Here is a 17,732-nt window from a genome sequence, read left to right on the forward strand (position 1 = left end):
CCTTTACCTGGCTCACGTGAGGCAGCCAGAGTCATACCATGAAGCCCTTGGGATTCTTAGGATCTGACACTTGTCAAGTATCTTGTGTTACAAACTTTTCTATAAGGACTCTTGAGATTAATGGAATTTACCAAGCAAGAGGCTTGTGGGTTTAGTGGTTCAAGTGCTGGCTTGAGTGTCTGGACTCCTGGGTTCTCTTTGCAGCTCCACCATAGTGTCGGTGTGGCCCCACAGACAAATCTCTGTGCCTCAGTTTCCTCAGGTGTAAATTAAGGGTGAAGATCCTCACCCACTGTACAAGGCGGGGGAGGAAGGATAGCTCATGTGCTACAGCGCTACAGAGTGACTCTCCACAGTTTAGAACTGCCCCAAGGCCTCTGGACCTTGCCACACTCCATGCTCCTCTCTTGCCATCTAGGACTGGCCCCCTCGCTCTGTGTCCATAAAAACCAGCAGAGGGTGGCACAAGCCATCCCTCTGCAGCCTGTGGAACAGTGCCCCCCGCACTTACAGACTCACTGTTGCTTCCCAAATCTCAGGTGTAATAATCACCCCTTTCCTCCCACTGCCTGCACTCACATCTCTGATTCTGCTCTCACCCAGCAAAGCATGGGGAGAGTCAATCTGCAGGGGACAGACTCTAAAAACCAGACCCCCATTGTGTGGTATGAACATGCCTCCTCCTGGGAATCCACTGGCATTCTGGAGGAAACGGGCCTCCTAAGGGTTAAATCTGAACTCTCTCCCCCTCCCCCCCCCACCTCCCTATCCCCAACAGTTGCTGCAGCAACTCACTTTGTGGATGGTGGGTTTAACTTCTCAGGGTTGCGATCTTCCCTCCCACACACACAATCTCCTGTTTAACCATTGCAATTTGTGCCAGTATCTTTCCAATGTTGGGTGGGAGCCACCTCTTTCACTGCAACCCCCCCCCACACACTCCCCACCCTTGCTGCACCCCCCCCCTCGCCTCCTCTTTGCTGATGGATCCAGATCCATTAGCTCTCGGTTTGCAGGAGCAGCTGAACACACATTCACTTGGAGCGAGTTTTGCTCTTGAACATGGAGCGTTTTCTCTATTTTCTCCTCCGCCGCTCCCTGCCAGGCCCCAGGCCCCACCAATTCCAGCCACAGCTTTCAATCCCCGCGCAGCATTGATGGGAGCCATTGGGTGATATTAACCCTGGATTTGGAAAATGGCTGCAGCCTACCTGGAACTAAGAATCCAGACAGCCAGCCCCTCCAATCCCCAGGGAGCCTTGGACAAAGCCTTGCCACTTGGCTTGGCTAGGGGGAGGGGCGGGATGCAGATTGCAGAAGCAGGTTGGAGTGAGATTTCACCCCCAGTTGTGTGGAGGGACAGCCCTGATTCAGCTCAGTGCATCTCCGTGAACATTTGCACCACTCTCTGGGCTAGCCAGCTGGGCTATTGGTATTTGACCCCAAGGGACCATTTCAGTCATGCAGACAGGGGTGCTGGAACAATCTGTATAGTGGGGGTTCTGAGAGCCATTGAACCAAACTATAAACCCGGTATATAATGGAAAACATTTCAAGACAGGGGGTGTGGCAGCACCCCCAGCACCCCTTGTTTCAGCACCTATGCATGCAGAGGGACTGTGCCCGACCTACCCTGGTCCTGTACCACTACAGTTCCGCAGCCCTCTGGACATTATTATTTAGTCATTGTATTGCAGCAGGGTGACAAAGAGGGAATTTTCTGTAATATCTGTAGGATTCCTATGCATGCCTTGGTTTCCCTCTAGAAACCTCAGTGGAGATTTGGGCCCTATTGTGCTGAGCGCTGCCCCACACAGCTTGCTGTCCACACAGCCCACAGAGCGGCAGAAAGCCAGGACCATAATCCCTAGGGTGACCATGCATCCCGTTTTGGCCGGGACAGTCCCTTTTTTAAGCCCTGTCCCAGTCGTCCTGACTTTTTGGGCAAAACAGGGCAATTGTGTGATCGTCAGTTGGGAAGAGCAAATGGGACAAATGCCCAGTTTTGCCAAAAAAGGTGGATGCGACCCCTAGTGGGGTGCAGAGCAACTTCAGGGGGGGGGGCAGCAGCAACGCCAGCCCCACATGGGAGGAGGGCTCAGGAGAGAAGCTCAGGCTGGGCTGGCCCCACTGGTGGCAGGGGGCTCGGGCCTCCCTGTACGCGGGCAGGAGGGGAGCGGGGGCTTGGGCTGGCCTTTTACAGGTAAGCAGCATGGGGCTCGGGCCTCCTCGCGCATGGGGGAGAGAGGGGGGCCTCAGACTGGCCCTAGGCAGGCGTGGGGGAGGGGACTTCGGACCAGCACCCTGAGGACAGAAGGCAGGGAGGGCTCAGGCTGGACCTGCACAGGGGGACAGGGAGGGGGGCCTTAGGCCAGCCCCCTGTGCAGGGTCCCATTTTCCCTTTGGGAAAATATGGTCACCCTAATAATCTCCCCTGTTATCAGTGGGGAACTGACCCCCAAAGAGATTAACAACCATAGCGTCCCAGGTGCTCAGCCCCTCGCAGTGCTCTTGTAACCCATACATCTTGTGAGTGTGGTGCTCTGTCCCATCCAGTGGCACCGAGACCACTTAGCGAGAGAGATAAAATGAGTCGGCTCTATAGCCTTAGCTAACAGCCAGTTGGCTTTTAACTCATGCTTTAAGCTCCAGAGGCCCCAGATTCAATCCCGCCTGCCGACGACCGGGGTTTTTCAGTGTTACACTCTCAGTGCAGGGGACTCCTCCGTAAACTCATACTTTTGAATGTCCAACCCCTCGTGATGCCCCCGGCTCACACAGGTCAGGCTCCCCAAGCCCCTCAGCACTTTGACAGACTTGGCCAAGTGAGTTGAGAATGCTTGGTGGCCATTTTCCAAGATGGCAGATGCTAGGGTCATTAGAGCCAGAGTGTGGGCAGAGAAGCTCCTGGGCTCATTGGAGTCACTGAGGGAGAGGGACAATAACATGGCTGCCAGTGGTATTAACGGGGGGCAAGGGGCATTCACGAAATATAACCTGGCTCTGATTGCCCCCATCCTGCCCCTCTCCCGTTACCCTCTGGGCTGCACCACCCGTCCTCACTGAGCCCCTCACCCCTCCTGGTAGGAACCTCCCTCCACACACTCGTCTCCTGTGTCCCCTCACCACAGTCAGCCCCTACGGTGGTACCACTAATGCCCGCCCTCGGCCAGGCCCCTCTGCCCTGCCAAGTCCCTGGAGGCTGGTTCCCTGGGCCTCAGGCTGGAAGAGTTCTGCCCTGTTCGTGACCCTGCCCCGCTGTCTGGTTCTGGCGGACTGCCCGGGCCCAGCTGGAAGGATGCCTGCATGTTTCCAAGTGTTATTCCCATGCCCTGCGACTGAGGTGCTGGCTCAGCATGCATCCCCTTCCTGCGGCAACCAGGGTCCAGCCAAGGCCCAGGGTCCGTTTGTTTCCCTGAGATATTGATGTTCTCATTGATTGTGACACGTGGCACTGGCACCAATGGCTAGTTGTGGCTCAGAGAGCGAAACGAAACAGGCAACGATCAGGTGTAAATACAGGCTCAGCACGCCTGCAGTTGGGCTAATGGTCCGTGGAGCAATCCAAGAACCAGCTCCAACCTGGCAGCCGCTACATATGGGGTAGGGGGATGAGACCGCAAGGCTCGGAGACATGGCAGGGTGGGGGGGATAGGGGCAAGATGTTGCCAGGGGATGTGAGGGCCAGGGTACTGCCAGGAGATGCCCTAGGTCCTAGGGCTGTGAGACACTGGGGCCTGGGGAGAGTGCAGCACTAAGACACCCTCGGGCTGGGGCATGTGTGCTGAGACACTGTAGGGTCAGGGAGGACTATGAGGCACTGAGATGGCTGGGCTGGGGAGGGAAGTGTGAGAAGTCAGAGGTCGGGGTGGCCGAGTCTGATCCCTGTCACACAGAGTCATGTTAAGGCCCAGCAGGCGCATACTGGCGCACCCAGAGGCACATATCAGAGCCTGCCCAGGGCAGGAGCACGCATATCCCCTCAGGGATCTGCGGAGACTTAGAGAACTAATGACGGCAAATACTGCTCCAGTATTCCTGCATGTGCCTGAGCCACTCCCCACACCCCCAGGAATTATGTAATTATGCAGATTAAGTTTTTCTCCCCGCTTTGCATAACAAACACTCTGTTGGTGCTGCAGGGCACTAAGGAGATACTACAGGGCACTTTTCAGAGTAGCAGCCCTGTTAGTCAGTATTCGCAAAAAGAAAAGGAGTACTTGTGGCACCTTAGAGACTAACAAATTTATTAGAGCATAAACTTTCGTGAGCTACAGCTCACTTCATCGGATGCATTTGGTGGTTTCCCTTCCAAGAGCCAGTGAGGGACTGATGGCAGTGTCCACCCTCCCAGCCCACCCTGCGCCCCCAAATCATGTGATCATCCCCCTTCACGCCACTCTAGAAATCATTAACCACACGCTTACAGAGATACCAGAGCATGACAAGGGCGCTCTTATCAATTCGCACAGAACAGGCAATGTGGACTAGTGGATACAGCAGCAGGGATGGGAGTCGGCACTCCTGGGCTCTATTCCCTGGCTCTAGGAGAGGAGTGGCTGGGTTCTAGTGGTTGGATCAGGGGCTGGGAGTCAGGACTCCTGGGTTCTTTCCTTGGCTCTCGGCAAGAAGTGGGGTCTAATGGTTAGAACAGGGGGGCTTGGAGTCAGGATTGCAGGGCTCAGTCTCTTGCAGACTCACTCCAAAGTCCATGGATTAGAAAAACAATCCCCCTGAGAACCGTATGAATCTTCTTGCCTAACCAAGATCACACAATGAGTCAGTGGTAGGGCCACGAACAGAACCCAGGAGCCCTGGCACCATGGTCACTAGTTATCATTGTCCTGCAGGCCCTTAACATCAGCAAGGCTACCACCAAGGAGCCACAAGGCAGGTATACAGCTCCCCTGGGCAATACCTCTGGCGGAGAGAGCACCGATGCCCGGCAAAGAGTTGTCTCCACCATTCCCAAGGAACAAGCATCAGGAGTCCTTCAGGATGGAGGACACATGGTTTATGGATCAACAGCCGAACTGATAAAGCACAAGATGGGGTACTAACTGCTGACTTCCACAGACCATCAGATTACACTAGAGAACAGGATGACTGGCTTCTTAAGCACCTATCTATAATGTGTAGGGAACAAGGCTTTGTTATCTCAGGGCCCTTTGATCTTAGTGGCACATGCTGCAGATCTCATGCTGCCCAGTATTAAAACATCCTCCGAATTGCTAAACATTATAGATGACAATTTCCTAACTCACCAAGTGTTCCAATCAACATGGGAGAACTCTATGTTAGACCACATCTTAACAGCTAAAGAGGAACTGACCACAGAACTAAACATAAGTGGTAGCTTAGGTACAAGTGATTGTGACTTGATAATAAAAGGAGTACTTGTGGCACCTTAGAGACTAACAAATTTATTAGAGCATAAGCTTTCGTGAGCTACAGCTCACTTCATCGGATGCATCACGAAAGCTTATGCTTTAATAAATTTGTTAGTCTCTAAGGTGCCACAAGTACTCCTTTTCTTTTTGCGAATACAGACTAACACGGCTGCTACTCTGAAACCTGACTTGATAATGTTGGCTATGTGCAAACAAGATAAAGTCCAGACTAGTGATACACACACTGGGTGCTTGAAAAGAGCCAGTTTCACAAAGCTGAAACACAATTGTGAGCCAAATCAGCTGGGAGGAAAAATTTAATTAGTAAAAATGAGATGGATAATTGGGAATTGTTTAAGCACATTTTACTAGATGCCCTAAAAGCCACAATCCTACAGTCAAGGAAGAAGGCTGCACTGGTAATTAATCTTGGAACAGCTTCCCAAGGGCTGTGGTGGATTCTCCATCATGGGCAATTTTCAAATCAGTGGGCTGTGGATCTGCTCTGGTTCACGTCAGGGCAGTTCTGTGGCCTGTGTCACACAGGAGGGCAGAGTAGAAATGATCCCAATGGTCCCTGCTGGCCTTGGAATCGTTGAGTGGCAGGCAGCCCCTTTCAGCCTGGGGCTCGCATTTGACCCTGCTTTAACAGATGGGGCTACCATGGCACAGAGTATTGAAAGGACTCACCCATGAGAGCAGTTGGCAGAGACTGGCATAGGGCCCCTCTCTCCCTTTCCCTCTGCCTGGCTTTGGTCCCTCATCCACACTCCATTCTCTGGCAGCTGTCAGGAATATCAACTGCTAAGTCAGGCCACCAAACTTTAGATTCGCCACAACAACCTGTGAATCCTGGCAGCTAATGGGGGAGCCGAGGGCCCCAGGGTTCACCTGTGGATGAAAGCAGCAAGAGGGAAGCTACTTGCTCTGGTGGTATTTCCAATCCAGCATCACAGTGAATAGCCACAGCCTGGATCTAGGCTGAGGTGCTCAGCAGCAGGGCAGCAGGGGGAGAATGGAGGGCTAACTGAGAAGGGGTGCGGGGGACCAGAGAGGGCACAAGCAGGTCGATGGCTCAGGGCATGGGAATGAGGCATTGATTATTATTTATATTCCAGCGATGTCTCATACCCAGCCAGGAGGGGGCCCTGCACAGACATGGCACCAAGAGCAGGACACCATCTCTCACCCATGTGCTCAGACCCAGAAGTGACAGAACCTTGTGCCCCCAAGGTCACTGGGTAAAGACCATTGCTCCAAGGGGGTAGGCTGGGAGTTGAGCGACAGCCAAACGGGGCAGACATCCCTCCAGATTGCTCCGGGATGGCGCTCGGTGATGGCCTGTGAGTGAGGGTCAAACCCCAGTTTCCTAGGCAGGGCTGTTGTCTGGGGATGCAGCACCACAGGCTGCTCTTGGGCATGGCCTGACTTATGCTGCCACCATGCTAACATAGCATGTGAGAGTTCAGAACTGGACACAGCCAGCAAAGCTGTGGGATGCTGGCTCCTGCCCTGCCAGAAACAGACATACCCCTCTGCCACACTGGGGCACCGCCTCAGCTGTGGCAGGGTTCTTGGCCCCTCGTCAGCCTGCTCTGCCCCTTGCTGTACCTGTAAGATCAGACCTGTACCAGCGCTCAGCTCATCCACACGGCTCTACTGAAATCCCCATTAGCCATCCTGGCCACTGGGTCCGGTAGGCAGCATGCAGGTCCTTGAAGAGGCTATGGCCCCAGCTCTGTGGAGCAGATGACTGGGGGCTCACCCAGGACCCACCCTGGCTATGGCCAGAAGTTCCTGAGAACCACATGGGATAAGATGCTGCAGCCCGGTCGCTGGGGCTGGGGCACGGTTTGTATCCAGGGGGCAGCGCCCCAGCTCCAGGTAGGCAGGACACTCCAGCCAGGGGGCACTGGGGAGTTAGAGCTGAGGACTCATCCTCAGGACTGGGCTCCAAGGGAGGTGCAGGGTGAGGCAGCCAGGCCAGGGCTGGGGGACGGAAGCTAGCTGTGAGGTTTCATATATGCATAGATTCCAAGATCATCTGGTCTGACTTCCTGTAGAGTACCTGCCCTCAAAACAATTCCTGGAATGGAGCTGTTAGAAAAACATCCCATTTTGGTTTAAAGATTGTCAGTGATGGAGAATTCACCACAATCTGTGGGAAGTTGTTCCAATGGCTAATCACCCTCACTGTTAAAAATGTACACCTTAGTCCCAGTCTGAATTTGTCTAGCTTCAACTTCCAGCCACTGGATCATGTCATAACTTTTTCTGCTAGACTGAAGAGCTCTTTATTAAATATTTGTTCCCATGTAGGTACCTACAAACAGTGACCAAGTCACCCCTTAACCTTCTCTTTGTTAAGCTAAATAGATTGAGCTCCTTGCATCTAATCACGATAAGGCAGGTTTTCTAATCCTTTAATCATTCTCATGTCTCTTCTCCGAACCCTCCAATTTATCAACATCCTTCGTGAATTGTGGGCACCAGAACTGGCCACAGGATTCCAGAAATGGTGGCACCAGTGCCAAAGACAGAGGTAAAATAACCTCTCTGCTCCTGCTCGAGATTCCCATGTTTATACAGCCCAGGATCGCATTAGCCCCTTTGGCCACAGCGTCATAATGGGAGTTCATGTTCACCTGATTATCCACCCCACCCTCAAATCTTTTTCAGAGTTGCTGCTTCCCAGGATGGAGAACCCCATCCTGTAAATACGGCCTATAGTTTTTGTTCCCAGACATACACATTTACATTCAGCTGTATTAGAACACAGATTGTTTGCGCCCAGCTTATCAGCTGATCCAGATCACTCTGAATCAGTGACCTGTCCTCTTCTTTCTTTTCCACTCCCCCAATCTTTGTGTCATTGGCACTGTCCTGAGCATCAACTTCTCCTGGAGCCCCAGGGGTTGAGAGAGGCTTGTAATGTGAGCACAGCTTTCCCTCCCATTGCAAACCTCCCACCCTCAGTGGTTTCATCCTGAGTCAGAATGTTTCCATGGGCTGCTGGGTTCCCTTGTGGCTGTTTCAGGTCTGGGCCATAGGAGAGGGTTGGGGCTGTGATAGGTCCCTTCTACATTGCCAGTGTCACAAGCAACAACAACCCTCCGGAGAGAGGAAACAGCACTGAGACGAAACCAGCTTGGACTCCTAGTTACCTTTCCCAGTTTAAAACCTCTCTGTCCTGAAGTGGACAGCCTGATGTTATTATTATTTGCATTACAGCAACACTGAGAGGCTGCAGCTGAATTCAGGGCCCTGATGCACCAGGGGCTGCACAGCCAGACAGTTCACAGTCTAAGTAAGCAAGACAGACGGCCAGTGGGGAAATGAAGGATGATTAGGGCCATCTTACATGCAGGGAGCTGACGCCCAAAGAGATGAGCTTGTTTCCTGATCACACAAGAAGCTGTAGGTAGAGCAAGGGATTGAACCCTGACCCCTTGCATTGCAACACCTTTAACCACTAAGCCATCCTTCCTCTCTCAAAGAGCACCCTGCAGGGGCCACGTTGGCTGATGGCTCAGCTTTTATCCATTACACCAACATGACTGCGCCAACTTCATTAGTGCTACTCCAGATTTACCCCATCATAAATGAGTGAAGAGACTCCCCAGCATGTTCAATGGAACTTGTAAGTCATGGTTGGCCCTAGCCAGGGCTGTGCCCCATGAGCAAGTGAGAGACTCCAGCCCCACACCCACTCCCAGCAGCTCATGCTTCAAAGCTCAGCGTGATCCAACTCGGATCTTGGGGGGTCTTCAGAGCTCTATGACTCTCAGAGCATTCTGGGAGCTGGGCTGGCTGGAAGGGAGGTGGACATGGGGCCACAGGCTGAGAGAGGAGTGCGGCCCAGAATCTTTGGTGCATGCGTCCTGCTGTGCTGAAGGCCAAGGCTACAAGCGTCACTTCATGCACGCCTCTGCCTAGGAGCCGGACCTGCTGCTGGCTGCTTCTGGGGCGCAGCGTGGTCCACGGTGCCAGGACAGGTGGGAAGCCTGCCTCTGCACCCCTGCTGTGCCACTGACTGGGAGCCGCCAGTAGTAACCCTGCGCCCCAACCCCGTGACCCGATCCCTTGTCCCAGCCCTGAGCCCCTCAAACCCAGAACCTCTCCCGCACCCCAAACCCCTGCCCCAGCCCAGAGCCCCCTCCCACACTCTGAACCCCTCATTCCCAGCCCCACCCTGCAGCCCTCGCCCCCGCACCCCAACCCTCTGCCCCAGCACTGAGCCCTCTCCCACACCCAAAACCCCTCATCCTCAGCTCCGTTGGGTTGTGGGCATCAACAATTTTCTTCAACTGGGTCATCAGAAAAAAAGTTTGAAAACAACTGCTCTAGACAGTCAAGTTTCGTGGACAGTCAAGTTTTCTCACAGTGCCCCATGAACAAAGGGCTAGAGCGATCACATTGGGGAGGGCTAGGAAGTCTGGGATATGGGTGGCTGGGATCGGATCCACATAACATAGTGCAGACACTGGAACCCCAGGTTGGGACCAAGGGTTCAACAATTCCTAACGTGGGGTTACAAATGAGTGTAAGACACTCAAGCCCTAAGTTAACAATCCCAGGGTCTGCTACCTCAAGTTCCACTAACCCTGGGCTTACATTGCAGTGTAGATATACCCTGGGTCTGATTCTCCATTCATTGATACAGGTGCCAGTCAGTAACTCAATACAATAAGAGAGAGGTAAAGTCAAACCAGGCAATGTTCAGCTCGGCCCCAAGTCATTGGGGAGTGGGGGGAAGACGGCGGGCACTCCAAGGCTTCATCAAGTTGCCTACAGGTTCAGGAAGGAATATTTTTCCCCAATGCACAGATGCATTCTGGTTTTTTTCCCCACCTTCTTCTGAAACATCTGGGATTGGCCACCGCTGGAGACAGGGCACTGGACAGCGTGGAACCATGGTCTGAGGTGGCACAGAGAATCCTTTGTCTTAGGTGCTTAACTGGTAAACTTTGCTCACATGATCAGGGTCCAATTGATCGTCAGGTTTTGGGTCAGGAAGGACTTTTCCTGCAGGTCAGACTGGCAGGGACCTTGGGTTTTCTTCAACTTCTCTGCAGCACATAGGGCAGGGATCACCTGTTGGGACCCTCACTGCTTATCCCATTTAATCAATTCCCTCCATTGCAGGGCCTGGGTCACTGATGGTACCTCAATCTGTCCTGTTCTCTGTCTCTGGCTCACAACAGTTTAGTCTCCAAGGACTGAAATGCTTTCATCTAACCCATCAGTGGGTTCAGTACAAGCATATGTAGATGCCAGTGGTGGCCTACAGCAGGACAGTCTAGACTCTAGATGATCTAATGGTCCTTTTTGGCGTTACACGCTATGAAATCTATGGAATCTTTCCCTAGTTCTTGTATTTTCACAGAGCATTTCAGTTCCCCTTTTCAGTCACTTCTGTTCCCTGCATTTCTTCTTTCTCACTGAGTTCAGAGAATATGCTGCATGCTGGAGTAAAGAATTCCCCTGTCCAGCCCAGCCCTGCCCTGCCCTACCCAGTATTCCACTCCCATCTCACACACCCTCGGCCTTCTCTGCCAGGAACAAGTCCTTCCCTGGGAAGGGAAAGGTCACAGCAGCTCCCACTCCTGGTGTATCCTGCGCTCTCGCTCCCCCTCCCGAGTCTCATGGCTGCAGACAGCACAAATACTGGGATTAGCATTGACATGACATTACACTGCTGCTCTGCAGATCAATGGCCCAGTGCAGTGGCGCTAATGGGGCCATTTCAGAACATGGCAGAGAAACAGAAATCTCTTGCTCGAAACACTCTCAACAAGGATAAGAAGAAAAACAGCACACAGAGGACAATGACATCTAGAGAAATCCATTGCAGGGGGCCTGATCCTCGCCAGCTTTGCACTGCTCTGGGGCCTGATTCTCTGTGAAATGCCCTGCACTGGAAGCATTAGAGGGCACTGGAAAGGGTGCAAATGGCCACTGAGAATCCCCCCTCTCTGGTGTGTAGCTTGTTCAAGGGCTCTGTGCCAGCCCTGCTCCTCGCCACCCCACCTTGAGTCCCCAGTCCCTGTGGCATGGCTGTTCTCTGTTTCCCCCATCCAATGCGGGGGAGGGCGCTGTGGCACAGGGAACATAGTATAAGAGAGCAGCCTTGAGGCTGCTCTGACTTACACCAGGATCAGGACAGGCCTCCTGCTGCCCCAGAATACAGGGTGCATAAAGCCACTTCAACTCCTCATCTCTTGTCCCATCCCCTGCAACACACAGGAACATAGCAAGGTTCTGTTTAGACTGTAAGCTCTGTGGGGCAGGGAGCATATCCTGGTCTACGGCTGTGCAGTGCCCAGCACAAGTGCCCTTGTCATTCCAGTGCCTAATCCTGGCTCTGAAACCAACTTCTCTTTTGGCCTTGGGCAACTCCTTTCCCTGATTGTGCCTCAGTTTCCCTACTGCAAATGGCCCTAATGCCAACCTTGCTCTCAGGAGCACTGCTAATACTCTTTGCAGCTGGTGAGTCCCTGTTATGTTTTTTTGCCCTCCTAAGGAGCCCAGAGTACTTGTCTGGCTGAGGCAGGGCCCAGTCTGACTGCAGGTGTAGGGTGACCAGATGTCCCAATATTAAGGGTTTTGTCTTATATAGGCAACTATACCCTTACTCCCCTCCCCCTGAAAATAAAAGTGCCCTGATTTTTCACACTTTCTATCTGGTCATCCTGTCCAGGTGTGTGTAATGGGTGGGCAGCATTGCCGTGCATGTGGCAGGGACTTTGCCGCTGGATCTGATTCAGTGCCAGCGCTTGCGCAGCAGGCTCCTTTCCCCCTGCGTACCCCCCCAATTGCAAGGAAGTGGAGAGTAGGGGAGTATGATAGGTTGGGCTGATTTTCATAGGTTCGTAGACGTTAAGGAAGAGGGACTGATAGCTCAGCTAGTTTGACCTCCTCGATAGCCCAGACCAGAAAACGTCACCCAGCTACCTCCATACTGAGCCCAGAAACTCTAGTTAGACCAAAATAATATCAGGCTCCCTTGGGCTGGGTTTGTTTGTTTGCACAAACAAAGCACTTTGATTAATTCCAGGGACTCCCTCCCCCCAGACCGAGTGGGCTGGACACAGGGATGTGCAGGCCCCAAAGGCTGGCACAAGAGCCTCAATAGGGTGTCCAACCTGCCTTCTGGATGTCCAGGGGAGAATGGCTATTGACCCCCTGCCAGTGCTGGGCCCAGAGAGGCTGCACAACCTTTTAGGCAAGAAAATGGGGAGGGCAGGCCCCTGGCTAGGCCAGGTTGGGGGGGAGGGAGAGGGAGGGCCTATGGATTGAATTCTCCTGCTGGGCCCCGCTGGGATGGGACAGTCCCACTCAGAGTGTTGGGCGAAAAGTTTCCATCACAAACCCAGCTCTGATGCCCCTCCCCTCAGCTAAGCCCCCTACGGGCCAGAAGCTCAGGTCTACACCAAGCAGAAACCTCCTGCCTGCAGGGACATGGATGGACACGAGGTTCCCTGAACTGACCCCCTAAAGTCAGGCCCTCCCCAGAGCTCGGGCTGGCAAGTCCCAGCCAGTGATAAGGCCTAACTCTAGTTGAGCAAAGCCGTCCTTGCTCGTACAGCAGCGCTGGGTAGCTGTGCCTGCTCTGATGGGCTGGGCGCCAGGACTGTGACTGCCAGTGCCCCGAGAGATCTCTGCAAGAGCCAGTCCCCAGCCTCTTGCAAACCTGCTCCTGCTGGACCTGGCAGTGCAGGACTCTTGGCAGTTCATAAACTCGGCCCCAGTAGAGTCGGGGGAGGGCATCCTCAGACCCTAGCTAGATTGTAACTATACTGCCCAGGACACGCTGGTGCCGGGTGCTGCACAAACACAGGACAGAGACAGCTGCTTCCCCAAGAGCACCGTATACGACAAGACACACCAGGTGCAGACAGGCAGACGGGAGAATACAAGGGAACAATGACACAATACCATGCTGAAGAGCAGGGGCCCACTCAGACGAAGTGGGCTGGGTTTCTCTATGGGGGGAAGGAATGTCGGCCCCACCCTGTCCTCTGTACCCTCCATCAGCCACAGGTGCCCTCACAGACCCGTCAACGTACTCCCTGCCTGTCAATCTTAGGAGACGGCTAGGCTGCAGGGAGCACAGAACTGGGAGACAGTGGGGACAGGAGGTGTGGGATGCAGCAAGGGAGTATGGGCGGCGAGAGGGGGATGAGGCAACAGAGTGTGGTTGCTGCCCCCCAGTCTGAGCTAGCAGAACCATACCATGCTGGCTATGGCAGCCCCACAGGTCCTTCCAAATGGAAAACACCCAGATCTCCTTTTCTCTCCACTGGGGGAAACGTCCCGCAAATCCCACCCAGGTTCAGAGCCTCCTTTCAGCAGGACTGGAGCTGATGACATTGGCCCAGACTCTCAGCGTGTGCTCAACACCCCACTGCAGCTGGCCAGAGCATGCGAGGAGGCTTCCTCAGTGCAGCCCAGGCCTTGCAGCCAACTCTCTTGGGAACAAAGGGCCGGATCCTCAGGGGCAGAACCCTGTGCCCCTCTGACCCTGATACGCGATTCTGTCCATACAGACCTAGCCACAGGATCTGGCCCTTCCTGAGTAAATGAGCTTGTTAAACTAGAGATCAGCACAGCAAAACTTCCCACCCCAAACCTCTGCCCTGCTGCTGCCTGGACTCAGCACGTAACTTGCACATTTGCTGTGTTTTGTGGACCGGGGCAAAACTCTAACCCTAAAATAGATACTGTTTATTTTGCTCTTTGCCTAAGTTCTTAGCTCTGTTTGTTTTGCCCTGGTGCCTTTGTCCGTGAACAATTCTGTGATATCTTCCGTGCGTCTTGTTCTCTCCCAAGGATTCCAATGCATTTTACGTGGGAGCCTGGACCCGGCTTCTACTCTGGATTTTTTGTCACCAGCCAGCTTGGTGACCTCAGGAAGGCCACATTGCCTTTCTGCACCTTCCCAGCACAATGGTGAGCACCCCTCCCACCTCCCTCTGCCAAGGCCTAGGCAGCCTCAGACATAAGGAGCAACAAAAGTGTAAAACAATAGCCCTGCCTCTGATATGCAGCCACCTCTGCGATGGACTGCAGCAGCTGTTTAATAGCACATAGCAATGCTACCCAATGGGGTGGGTGGATGGAAAAGTATGAGCAGGGAAAGAATTATGGGCAAGGCTCTGCTGTTACCAAGTGCCAGGCTTGTAGGCTGTTTGCCTCCGGACTCTGACTGTCCTTCCCCAGTCTATTGCTCCTGATACTGGAGCATCAAAGTAAGATTTAAAGCATGGTCAGCATGGTGTGCCATCCCTCTAAATAACCCTTGGGAGCCAGTGCAGTCAAGGCATCGGTGCCTTGTGGAGCCCGCGGGCAGGGTTCAATTCCAGAAACAGCCCCCAAGTGCCCAGAAACACAGCGCTTGTGTTACTGGCAGACCAGAGCTAAGCTGGGAAAAGGCTGTGAGGGGAACTCCACGCTACTTACCTTAAGATAGGCCCCTTCAGATGGGCTCTCTGCACTTTCACAAACCATGCCATGGAGCGCAAGTGCCAGTTAGTTGAGTGCCAGGGCAAAACGCTGGGGTTCTCCCTCCTGCAAATGGTGTCAATCCCAGGGGAACCGGCCCCCCTCACCCCAGCACCATGGGTCGCTCACCACTGGCCCGGGCCGCAGGGAAGTTGTTTTCTTCAGAGGAACTAACTTTGGCAGCTGCAGCGGTGGCGTGGGAGTGTTGTGGCCGGGAGGGTGGGGGCTCAGAGGGGTGTGATGAAGAAAGTAACCCCACAGGAACTGTCAGGCTGCTGTGGGGGAAGGTTTGCCGTAAAACAAGCAAACAGCCTGTAACCTCTGCCCAGTTCTGTCTCTGTGAGTTTACTCCATCCCCGCCCTTAGCTCTAGCCTTGTAAAGAATGATTTCCCAGCTATTCTTGGGAGGACCCATCTTCAGGGCATGCAAAGGGGACTAAGCAGCAGTACAGCCTGCTTGGGGGACAGCCTGTTGCTGTCCAGAAATCCAGAAACACCCTCTGCCATGCAATGGAACGGGTCCTGCAATAGATGCACCCCAGAAAGGAGGAGGGGGTGCCGTGTCCAGAAGGGGCGCAGTGACCAACATCCCCAGGGGTTGGCTCAGGGAGCTGCAGCGATGCTTGGACATCCCTGAGTTGAAGCCTCTCTCCAAAGTCCTCAGTTCGTGCGGTTCCAGTCTGAGTTTGCAGGCTGTCTCCTCTGCTGTCCCTTTGGGAAGGCTGTGTATTGCAAGGGGGCAGGGCTAGGAGCGGCCTTGCTATTTTAGGCAAGTTGTGTGTGCATTTAAAAAAAAAGCAAAGCAAAGCTCTCTCTTGCTCAGCAGTGTCAGGACTAAGGTCAGAAGCAAGGCTTCAGGGTTGGATTGGATGCTTTTTGCTCCTGTTGGCTGGGTGCCGCCAGCTCAGTCACTGGGGGTGGGAAGCTGGGCTCTCGCCCCTCTGGTGCATCACTTGAGTTGGTTACTAGGAAGACTATTTTCAAAAGCACCCACTGACGTAGGCTCCTAAATCCCATTGTCAAAAATGATATGGACAGTTGGGGTCCTGTGTTACAGGGACTATAAATGACAGGTTTCAGAGTAGCAGCCGTGTTAGTCTGTATACGCAAAAAGAAAAGGAGGACTTGTGGCACATTAGAGACTAACAAATTTATTTGAGCATAAGCTTTTGTGAGCTACAGCTCTTAATGTGATTTTAGCGCCAGAGTTCCTGAGTCACTTTGGAAAATGGAACTTAGGTTCCTAAGTCACCTAGATGAAAATGTAAGATAAGACTCTGCAGTCTCTCCTTCCCACCCCCATCGAAAGTCACTGATGGCCATGGGTCTGCCCAGATGGCACTCACAACAGCATTTGCAGGGGAGCCACATGGGTGTGAACAGTGCATTTAAACTTCTGTTACTCCCTGAATCTCTAGGCTTTGCGTGTCAGGGGGCAAGGACTCAGCCACATGAATGATGGGAATCTAAACCACAAGCCAGTCTGGGGATCTCTAAGGAAACACCACAGACCATTTGCTTCTGCTGGTGATGGTGAACAACCACTTTCTGCATTACCTCTTCACTGCAAGGGGCCAAAATTTGGCTAAAGTAGATGGCCCCAGGTCATAGAGTCACAGATCAGCAGGAACCATTGTGATAATCTAGTCTGACTTCCTGTGTGACTCAGGCCAGAGAATGTCCCCCAAGATAATTCCTAGAGCAGATCTATTAGAAAAACATCCAGTCTTGATTTAAAAATTATTGATGATGGAGAATCCACCATGACCCTTGGAAAGTTGTTCCAATGGTTAATTATTCTTAATGTAAACAATTATACCTGATTTCCAGTCTGAATTTGTCTAGCTTCAACTTCCAGTCATTGGGTCATGTTAGACCTTTCTCTGCTAGATTACAAGTATTGTAAAATATACATTGTAAAATATTTGTTCCTCATGTAGGTGCTTATAGACTGTGATCAAGTCACCCCTTAATCTTCTCTTTGTTAAGCTAAATAGTAGAGCTCTTTGACTCTATTACTATAAGGCATCTAATCTTTTAATCATTCTCACAGCTCTTCTCTTTAACCCTCCAATTTATCAGAATCCTTCTTGAATTGTGGACACCAGAATTGGATGTAGGATTCCAGCAGGGATCATATAAGAGCCAAATACAGAGGTAGAATAACCTCTCTACTCCTACTCGAGATTCTCCTGTTTATGAATCCCAGGGTCACATTAGCTCCTTTGGCCACAGCATCGCACTTGGAGCTCCTGTTCAGCTGATTATTCATCCTGACCTCCCAAATCTTTTTCAGTCACTGCTTCCCTGTATAAAGTACCCAATCCTGTAACCTTGGCCTACATTCTGTGCTCCCAGATGTATACATTTACATTTAGCCATATTATTATGCATATTGTTTACTTGTGCCATCTAGCAAGTGAACAGATCGCTGTGTAGCAGAGACGTTCTTCATCATTATCTACCACTTCCCCAAATTTTGTATCATTTGCAAACTTCATCTGTGATGATTTTATGTTTTCTTCCAGGTCATTGATACAAACGACACTACCTATCCCTGCAAAATGCAGCTCTGATGGCATTTGGTGCCGGTTTTGCACTGGTGTGAGTAGCTGTACCAGGGCAGTGGTGAATTGAATCCATAGTTACTGCAGCACTCAGACCCCCTGCAGCCTTCATACCACCGACACCCCTCACACCCCATACAGCCCTCATACCTAATACAATGCTCATCCCCATAGAACACCTGTGCCCATATAGTGCTCATATCTAGCACTCAGACCCCCTACGGTCTCATACCCCACACAGCACTCGTGCCCCACACAGCACCCCATGTAG

At 52.5% G+C, this 17,732-nt stretch overlaps 1 protein-coding gene across 6 annotated transcripts in view; it reads right to left on the reverse strand.

Annotated features, from left to right (window-relative positions):
- The window catches only part of PDE1B (phosphodiesterase 1B), a 147,803-nt gene that overhangs the window by 56,353 nt on the left and 73,718 nt on the right, over positions 1-17,732 (reverse strand). Inside the window, exon 1 of one of the 6 annotated variants that reach the window (XM_043506798.1) lies at positions 14,853-15,121. The exons of 4 other annotated variants lie outside the window; for them this stretch is intronic. In XM_043506798.1, coding sequence (XP_043362733.1) covers positions 14,853-14,905 — 53 coding nt within the window. In that variant the 5' untranslated portion in view covers positions 14,906-15,121. Of the gene's footprint in view, positions 1-14,852; positions 15,122-17,732 lie in introns of those variants that run through there. One more of the 6 variants, XM_038379205.2, reaches the window with a different exon arrangement.

Source organism: Dermochelys coriacea, chromosome 20 (assembly GCF_009764565.3).
Source record: "Dermochelys coriacea isolate rDerCor1 chromosome 20, rDerCor1.pri.v4, whole genome shotgun sequence".
NCBI lineage: Eukaryota > Metazoa > Chordata > Testudines > Dermochelyidae > Dermochelys > Dermochelys coriacea.